Source organism: Quercus robur, chromosome 4 (genome assembly GCF_932294415.1).
Source record: "Quercus robur chromosome 4, dhQueRobu3.1, whole genome shotgun sequence".
Classification (NCBI taxonomy): domain Eukaryota; kingdom Viridiplantae; phylum Streptophyta; class Magnoliopsida; order Fagales; family Fagaceae; genus Quercus; species Quercus robur.
In genome coordinates this window covers 40569281-40579173 of record NC_065537.1, presented here as the reverse complement: position 1 = coordinate 40579173, position 9893 = coordinate 40569281, and the positions used below count along the sequence as shown (strand labels likewise).

General features: G+C 47.7%; 1 protein-coding gene across 1 annotated transcript; it reads right to left on the bottom strand.

The window, feature by feature from the left end:
• Nucleotides 1-941: 941 nt before the first annotated feature.
• Nucleotides 942-1680, bottom strand: LOC126721868 (aspartic proteinase CDR1-like). The gene is made up of 2 exons (XM_050424942.1): nucleotides 1531-1680; nucleotides 942-1481 (listed from the first exon to the last, which is right to left on the bottom strand). Exons 1-2 carry the CDS (start codon nucleotides 1678-1680, stop codon nucleotides 942-944), a joined length of 690 nt encoding a protein of 229 aa, XP_050280899.1.
• Between the last annotated feature and the right edge of the window lie 8213 nt (nucleotides 1681-9893).

The following is a 9893-nucleotide window of genomic DNA, read 5'->3' as shown; positions in this document are numbered from 1 at the left end:
AATATTATGAAACCCACATAAAATTAAAAAGCAAACAATTATTAAAAAACAAGCAAGTTGGCATGTTTAAATAGCACAAAAGACATTTACAATATTATAACTCAAAGTCATTCTAAATGTTGATCTCAATTTTGTTTTTGTTTTTTAATTCCAATTAATAAACAAACAATTTGATTATGTCGATTTCTTTTTAAAAAGAATGTTGTTAATCTAGAGTTTTCTAGTATCATATATTGGTTATACAAATATCAAAAACAGCCATATTATTAATACTAATTAACCAATGCTTGTTTCAAGAAGAAGAAGAAGAAGAATAAATAAATAAATAAATAGCAATCTACATAATCCTATAAAATATGGGCAAAATTCTTCAATTTTGATTTTTTTTTTATTATTTAATGTTTCTATGCATAAGCATGAGTTATATATAGATATATATATATATATATATATATATATAACTGAATTGTTTTTTCTTCTCAAAAAACTGACATGAATTTTTAAAAGGAAAGAGACTAAAATAAAAAACACCAGATAGAGAGGCATTCAAATTTCCATCTTAATTCTTAAAGCTTGGTGCAATCTGTTGGTTTGAAGGACACAGTTTCATTCAAAACATCAATGCCTACCAACAAATTAGATTGGGCCAAGTTACCAAAGAAGGCGGCTGGCTGTAAATCGTCTGCAGGAACGAAAGCCAAGCACACAACTTCCTCATTTACACTAATGAAGGTGGTGTTAGAACTCAGCTCCACGTCTGCACCGGTGAAATGCGCTGTGATACTTGGAATTCTAAAATCATCTATCTAACGAGGACTTGTAGCAAAGAATTAGTTGTCCAGTCGGGTCATCCACGTATGGTAAATGAATTTCATCTTTTAAAGCTGACATAAAACCGGGGTACAATTGTTCAGGCAACGATGTCACTGTTATGCCTTTTTCTAGGTTCCGGATTCGGAAGCACCGGTCAAGTCGATTCTTTTTCTGCCAACACGAATTGCTTCGAGTGTTATGTAGTAGTAGCTATCCTGTCCTAAGACTAAGGGAGTAGACACGGCTCCAGAACCGGATACCACAGCATTACTACCAAAATTCAATTTGCTTGTGGTATTGCCATGGGAAGTAAATGGAATCAGGCAGTAGGAGAATTTGCCATCAATAGAAGAACCCAGTTGGGAAACAAGAGAAATCGCACCACGTCCAAGGCCAACAACGCCGGAACCATTTGCATTAGTGAATCTTTCGTTATCATGTCCACACCCTATGATAGATTTAGGGAGAGGCACGGGGCGGCTTGTAGTTGATCCCAGAGTGAGGGTGTCAACAGCAAAGTCTGCATCTGAGGATGATCCTGATCCGTCATAATAATCCACGAAATATTGGTAACTTGAATTATTACCGCCTGAGCATAAGCTATGTGCTAGTGATGAAGATAACGAATACAGGCGAAAATCAAGAACCCCTCCGAGCGAGACTTTTTCCTATGAGGAAGAGCAGCCTCGCAAACGCAGCCACAAAAGCCTGTCTTACCAAGGCCTGGCCAACGATGCCATGAGCAAGGCCCTGGATCGCATCTTCCAATCGCCGTTCACGCGTAGAATAGAGAGGGCAGTGCTTCCTCGGTGGTTCCATTAACCAACGTTTGCCATATACAATGGTCGGACTGACCCCGTAGAGCATGTAAGCCAATTCAATCAGAGGATGGCCGTCCACTCCAAGGATGAGGCGTTAATGTGTAAGGTGTTTCCGTCCAGCTTGGGACCCATGGCGATGAGATGGTTTGATGCCCTCCAACTGAATTCCATAGATTCCTTTAAACAGCTGACGCAGGCTTTTGGTTCCCGTTTCATCACCAGCACTAGAGTCCCTCGGCCCCTCGATTCCCTCCTATCCTTGTCCATGCGGGAAGGAGAGACGTTGAAGGCCTACTCGGACAGATACTGGGAAATGTATAACAAGATAGAAGGAAATTACGATGACGTCGCCATTAGTACGTTCAAAAGGGGCCTGCCGACAGAACATGGCTTAAGAACGTCCCTCACTGGGAAGCCAGTCACCAGCGTGCGCCAACTCATGGACAGAATTGACAAGTACAAAAGGGTCGAGGAGGACCAGCAGATGGGGAAGGGTAAAGCGAAGGTTGTCCCTCAGGAGAGGAGGGACTTCAGGTCGGACCGCTTTCACAGTAGTAACAGGCCGAGAAAAGACTACGCGGAACAGTCCGGACCTACTGGGGCTCAGGCAGTCCATGCTGTGTTCTGAGAATCATTGCATAAGATCCTAGAGAAGGTGAAGTGCGAACCCTTCTTTCAGTGGCCGAACAGGATGGCAGGAGACCGATTGGTAGATGCGACTGTCAGGCACCCCCGAATGAGTTTTTTGGATGCCTTCCAGGGCTACCATTAGATATCCCTGGCTGCCGAAGACCAAGAAAAAACTGCTTTTGTCACCCCAGTTGGAAATTATCATTACAAGGTGATGCCCTTCGGCTTGAAGAATGCCGGGTCGACCTATCAAAGGATGATGACTAGGATGTTCGAACAGCAGATGGGTAAGAATGTTGAAGTGTATATAGATGACATGGTGGTAAAGAGCAAATTGGTGGCCGACCACATCAGAGACCTCAGCGAAGTATTTCAAATTCTGAGAAAGTACAAGCTACGACTGAACGCATCCAAATGTTCATTTGGGGTGGGATCAGGAAAATTCTTAGGCTATATGGTGACCCACAGAGGAATAGAAGTTAACCCTGACCAAATAAAAGCCATCCATAGCCTACAGCCTCCTCGGAATCCCAAAGAGGTCCAGAAGCTTACCGGTATGATAGCTGCCTTAAACCGTTTCATCTCTTGCTCAGCGGACAGATGCAGGCCTTTCTTCCTCCTATTGCACAAGTGGAAGGGCTTCGAGTGGACTGAGGAATGTGCTTTAACTTTCCAACAACTCAAGGAATACCTCGCCCGACCACCGATTATGTCCAGTCTCGATGCCGACGAGGTGCTATTCGCATACATTGCAGTAGCCTTTCATGCGGTGAGCTTAATGCTAATCCGAGAAGACAACGACACGCAGCGACCCATGTATTACGTGAGCAAATCGCTGCAAGAGGCAGAGACCCGGTATCTCCCCCTCGAAAAAGCTATCTTGGCCGTCGTACAAGCCACGTGGAAGCTCCCCCACTATTTTCAGGCACATACAGTAGTTGTGCTAACTCAACTTCCGTTGAAATCCGTCCTCCGCAGCGCCGACTACACAGGCAGAATTGCTAAGTGGGGAACGATTCTGGGCGCCTTCGACATTAGATACATGCCTCGCACCGCCATAAAAGGTCAGGTCCTCGCCGATCTAGTAGCTGAATTTGCGGAGCCCACCGTGGAAGGAATGGAAGTGTCGGGGTCACTAAGTGCTAGTGTGAAACTAATCAACATAGTCTCTCAGCATGAACACAATTGGTGGAAAGCACACATCGACGGTGCAGCGAACCAAAGGGGCTCAAGCGTGGGGCTCGTTCTAGTCTCTCCCGAAGGGATAACCATAGAAAAGTCGTTGAGGCTCGTATTCTCAGACACGAATAACGAAGCCGAGTATGAGGCGCTATTGGAGGGGATGTCAATGATCCGGAAATTGGGCGGAAGATACGTAAATATGTTCTCGGATTCGAGACTCATCGTGGGACAAGTAAACGGGGAATTGAAGGCGAAGGATGAAAGAATGCAAGAGTACCTGGCCCGGGCTAAGCACCTGCAGACCCATTTCTACCACTTCCATTTAACGCATGTACCCAGGACTGGGAACACCCATGCTGATTCTCTCGCAACGCTGGCCACCTCCTCGGCTCAGCCCCTTCCGCGGGTTATTTTAGTTGAAGATCTCTGCCGCCCAACAACAGAGAAGGCCAACGGAATTCGGGTACACAACGTCGGGGCAGGACCTAGTTGGATGGACCCTCTGGTGCTGTTCTTAAAGCACGACACCTTGCCAGACGATAAGGTTGAGGCCGACAAAATTAAGAGGAAAGCTTCTCGATTCTGGCTGTCCGAGGACTCCAAACTTTACTGACGCTCGTTCTCAGGGCCGTACCTGCTGTGTGTGCACCCAGAAGCTACTGAACTCATCCTGGAGGAGTTACATGAAGGGATTTGTGGAAGCCATACGGGGGGTAGGTCCCTGTCCCACAGGGCCATGACGCTGGGTTACTGATGGCCGAGCATGCATAAAGAGGCTCTGGAATATGTGAAGAAGTGCGACCAGTGCCAAAGGTTCGCCCCGAACATACACCAGCCAGGGGGGGAACTTAACCCGTTGTCCAGCCCTTGGCCATTCGCACAATGGGGCCTAGACATACTAGGAACGTTCCCCAAAGCGGCTGGGAACGAGAAATTTCTTCTCGTCGGCACCGATTACTTCACAAAGTGGGTCGAAGCTGAGGCGCTGGCAAACATTAGGGATGTTGATGTCAAGAAATTTGTTTGGAAAAATATTATCACTAGATTCGGGACCCCGCACACACTGATCTCGGACAACAGCCTCCAGTTTGACAGCAAAGCCTTCAGAGAATACTGTAATGAGCTGGGAATCATCAATCGATACTCCACACCGGCCTACCCACAGGGTAATGGACAGGCAGAAGCCATCAATAAAACCATAGTGAATGGACTGAAAAAGAAGTTGGATGATGCGAAAGGGAGGTGAGTTGAAGAGTTAGCCCACATCTTGTGGACATACCGCACCACACCTCGCAGGTCCACGAGAGAAACCCCCTTTTCATTGACCTACGGAGCCGAGGCTGTCATCCCACTGGAGATAAACTTCCCAACACAGAGGACTACTGCCTTCAACCCCAATGCTAATAACAGCCTTCTGGAAAAAAGCTTGGATCTCCTCGAAGAAAAAAGGGAAAGTGCAATGGTCCACCTAGCATACTATCAGCAAAAGCTCAAACAGGGCTACGACGCCAAGGTGAAGTCAAGGCCATTGGCGCCCGGGGATCTAGTGCTGAGGAAGGTCCTGGGCACCGCGAGGAACCCTGCATGGGGAAAGCTTAGACCAAACTGGGAAGGCCCATATCGTATCACTTCCGTAGCCGGCATAGGGGCATACTTTTTGGAAGATTTGGATGAACATGTAGTGCCACGCCCATGGAATGTAAATAACCTGAAAAGGTATTGTTATTAATGAAAGACATCATTCTTGACTCCGTATTACTGTACAGCTACTTGGGCTAAGTGTTAAATAGAACCCAAGTCCTGCCTGGCTCCTCGGATCACAGACTTGGGGGAAATTAACCCCGCAGTCATTTTCACTAAGTGTTAAACAGAACCCAAGTCCTGCCTGGATCCTCGGACCACAGACTTGGGGGAAATTAACCTCCGAGCAATTTTCACTAAGTGTTAAACAGAACCCAAGTCCTGTCTAGCTCCTCGGACCACAGACTTGGGGGAAATTAACCCCGCAGCCATTTTCACTAAGTGTTAAACAGAACCCAAGTCCTACCTGGCTCCTCGGACCACAGACTTGGGGGAAATTAACCCCGCAGCCATTTTCACTAAGTGTTAAAGAAAACCCAAGTCCTGCCTGGCTCCTCGGACCACAGACTTGGGGGAAATTAACCCCGCAGCAATTTTCACTAAGTGTTAAACAAAACCCAAGTCCTGCCTGGCTCCTCGGACCACAGACTTGGGGGAAATTAACCTCGCAGCAATTTTCACTAAGTGTTAAACAGAACCCAAATCCTGCCTGGCTCCTCGGACCACAAACTTGGGGGAAATTAACCTCGCAGCAATTTTCACTAAGTGTTAAACAGAACCCAAATCCTACCTGGCTCCTCGGACCACAAACTTGGGGGAAATTCACCTCGCTGCCATTTTGTCTAATTATCGACTATCATTTTTTACACATTCATCCACTCACGCTTGGTTTTCAACAGTTAATGGTAGAATAGACATCCGTTTATGATAAAAACAGAAGAGGAAGTAAAACAACAAGAATAAAAGGAAACGACACCTTTCATTAAAATCCCCAAAAGGGATCCTTTTACAACCATTAAATAGAACAAAATATAAAGGGTCTAACAAGTAAAATCCTACACTACTTTCCTAAATTTGATCCCTGAGCAGACCCGGGTTGGTCGTCTGCTGGCTGGGGCCCTGGAACAGTCTCCTTAGCCTGTGCAACAACCTCCCTGATTGAAAGACTGTCCTCGGGAAACTTGTCCTTCACGGCCGACTGCGCATCGTTAGCTTCAGGCATAGCAGAGTCCGAGGCTAAAGCCTTCATTGAGAGAGGCTCTTCAGGCGCGACCACGTCTGGGATCTCACGAACGTCCTCAGGAAAAAAGATATTCTCAGCTTTCCTAAGATCGGAATCCGCTGGGACTGCCGCCCGGTCCAAGGCTACACCCCAAGACAAGGTAATGTATTCCCTGCATACAGCGGCCACCTCCTCGGCCAGCCTGACCTCAGTGTCCTTGACCCCGCGATCATAAGAGGCTGCCACTGCTTTCTTGGCCGCCTCTCTAGCCAGACAGGCCTCCCCCTTGACCTTCGCAAGTTTGGCCTTGAGATCTAAAACCGCCTGCTTCTCTGTCACGAGATTTTCCTCGGACTGGCGGAGCTGTAGGCGCAGATCCTCAGCCTGCTTAGTAGCGTTTTTAAGGCCGGCCTCCGCGCTCGCACGGCCCTTCTTTGCCTCTTTTACTTCATTGCTCAGGCCGTCATTTTCCTTCTTAAGGTCGCCAGCAATCCTCTCGGCAGCACAGCGGGTCTGAGCCTTGTTGTGAAGGTCCTCACGTGCCTTTTTGGCCCATTCCTCAGCAACGAAGATTTGCTGAGTGACTTGTGCCATAAAAGTAAAGGCTTAATTAAAGAGAATGATGCATAAATAGATACGTAACAAGAGAAAGAGATAGGAGAAGTTCTCACTTACCATAGCCATGTCCCTCTTCAGCGACATGAAGAGGTCTGGTTGCCGAGTATCCCGTAGCCCCTTCATATTGCGAGGCAAGAGAAGAGGCTGCTGTAGGGCCTCGGCCAAAAATGATGCCTGCCCTCGCTGGGATTCCCACAGGGTCACATCCCAAGAAATTGGAGCGCCGTCCAGTTCGAGCCGTGGCGACCAGATTCGCTGTTCCCTTCGAATCGCCGCCTCATCTCGGCTGTCAATGGACCTGGTCCTCTTCTCTTTGGGCTCTTTGGTCTCTTTGCCTTTCTTTTGAGGCTTGGATTTTTCTTGGCCAACCTCGCCCTCCTCCAATTCCCCCACAGGCCTCTTTTGCCTCAAATTGGGCATAGGCTGCAATGCCGCATCCGATGTGGGAGGAGGAGGAGGAGGAGGAGCCTTGGAGGTCGGCTGTTCCTTCGGGACATCCTTGGAGGACTGCCCTTTGTTCCTATTGGAAAGGAGGCCCCTGAGACCAGACCTTTGTTTCAAGTCCATCCCTTCTTCTTCAAGCTCTTGGCTGGTATCAACTTGTGCGATTGCTAAACCAAGATCAGGGGCTGCCGAAGCGCGGTCTAAATCTGAATCAGAATCCGAGAGCTCTACTGGCCTGGCCGACACCTCTCCCTCCTCGGCGAAGTGGAACTGGTCTATCTGATCCTCCAAAGACGAGTGTGAGGAACCGACTTCTTCCTCTGGGACAACCACTGCGGGAAAAGCACGCTGAGCAGGCAGCTGGACTGGAGGCAAATCTCTCGAAGCGAGAAAACCTGGTACGGAGACGTCGATCCATGCCAATCGCAGACTACCAGCCCTGATTGCTTGGCCAGCCTCCACTAGAGCACGAGTAAGGGGTTCGTAGTCCAAAATCAGAGGTGCGGCCCGCAATTGTCCGTCTACACTCACGTAAATCTCAAACCTTAGAAAGAAATTGAATGCTTGGATGTTGACCAAACTTAGCCGAGGAGTCGTATGCGCCTTGTCTGCAAAGCCCATAGAGAGTGTTATGTTAGTCCGATGAGGCAAACAAGCAAAGTCAAAACTGAAACGAAGAAAAAGAAAGATCAAAACTAAGACCCCTTCCAAGGGATCTAACTCTATGGTGTCCCACCTGGTTTTCCTGCCCTGACTGGGCAGTGAATACCGTCGTGCCATTGTCCGGAGACGATCAAAAGGTCGTCCTTCAAGTCTTTGTTGGACTTGGGAAGGCAGGATATCAACCTCACCTCATCGAACCTGGACTTCAAGTAATATGAGTCGTGAGGCTGTGCAATTCATATAGATGAACCACGTCATGCCATGTAAGGCCGAGGTTCATCTAATTGTTCAGGACCTCTACGCACCCCAGAATCCGGAACATATTCGCGACGCATTGGTGAGGGGCCAACCTATGACCACGCAAATAATCCCTAGTTATCCTCCCCATAGGGATGGTCATTCCTCCTTCCACGAAAGCTATCACTGGAATGGCAACCTGCCCCGTTCTCCTCTTGATTAAGACCTCCTTTAGAGAACAATACTCTAGACCTACCTCCGGCGGAATACGGTATTTAGCCCTGAAGCCTTCCATACCGGTCGGGGAATTTACCAATTTGTCAAGCTTACCCATCCCCCTAATCCTAGGTGACGCGAAGACGATTTACTTAAGGAATAATGCCGGAAAAGGCAATAGAAAAGGAATGTACACTTACGGGTGAGGAACTTGCAGGAAATCTTCAAGGGGACGATTGCGAAGGCTTGAACGCTTTAAAAGGGAAAGTGCGGGAGTGCTCTGAGTGCTTGAGTGTTTGTCCAAAAATGAGAAGGGAATGCCTTTGAAAATCTTAAGTATCCGAGAGAAGCTGGACAGACCGTACTCCCGCCTAGAGAAACGGAAATGATCCCAACCGTTAATCTAGCGTCCAACCGTCGGATTAAAAATATATAAAACCGCTAAAAGCAATAAATTAGCGCCGCATGGGTCATCAACTAAACTACCTCCGTCATTAATGAGGCACGTGAGAAGCATACCTCCGCACGAGTGAAGCGGGGACCCACAATAAATAATCCTATGAATGTCAAAATCCCGCCTCTCCTCCTCGGACAAGAAAGAAGGAGCCGGAATTTTGAGGGGCTATTGTAGGGGTGAAATTCCCAAAGTCAACAATGGGCCTGGGGCCCCACACGAAGCCCAACCATGACCCAAAGGGGAATAGGGGCCCAAAAAACTTCTGGCCCAATCCTGTGGAGCCCAGTTTGTTTTAAAAGACGTCCGAGGAGGAATGTCTCCTCGGACACACAAATATGGGCCCAATGTGCGTCCCCTCCACAGTGAAGAACCATCCCAGACGAACGTGGGTAGTAGGATGAGCCTCACACAGCAGGAAAGAGAAAAATGTAAGACGTTAGGGAGAAGCCACAACTGCCGCATTAAATGTAAGAAAACCACTTTTTCAGCCGCATTAATGTGGAGAAGACAGGCGAACAGTGTAAATTGGCCAGTGCAACTCACAGAAAGATAAGGAAGATGTCCGATGGGACAGGCACTCAAGTGAAAGTCCAGATGGTTAACAAGTGTAAGGTCCTTATCAATTTAAGGAGGCTATATAAGGGAAGGAAATCCCCATGAAGAGGGGATCGAAGAATTGAGGAAAAAGAGAGAGAGAGAGGTGAAAGAAGTCTGTAGTCTGTAACCAGAGTAAGAGGTGCACTTATACGTCTCCTCGGACCGATATCCTGTGAACGTAAATGGAATATTCTCACGTTCAATATGTTGCATGGCGTACATCTAACTGACACTCACTTCGTCTAGCCCTAGTTCTGTAACCCGCTCTCTACAAATTCATTGTCTGGGAACTTTTGGGGCAGAACCACTTACTTGCTGGGCCTGGGCCCCAAAAACCGCCCCTACAGACTCATTATGAAATTTAACTAGCAAAATTTCCTTGTTTCTTGTGTAGACCTTGTGTACTAGGATA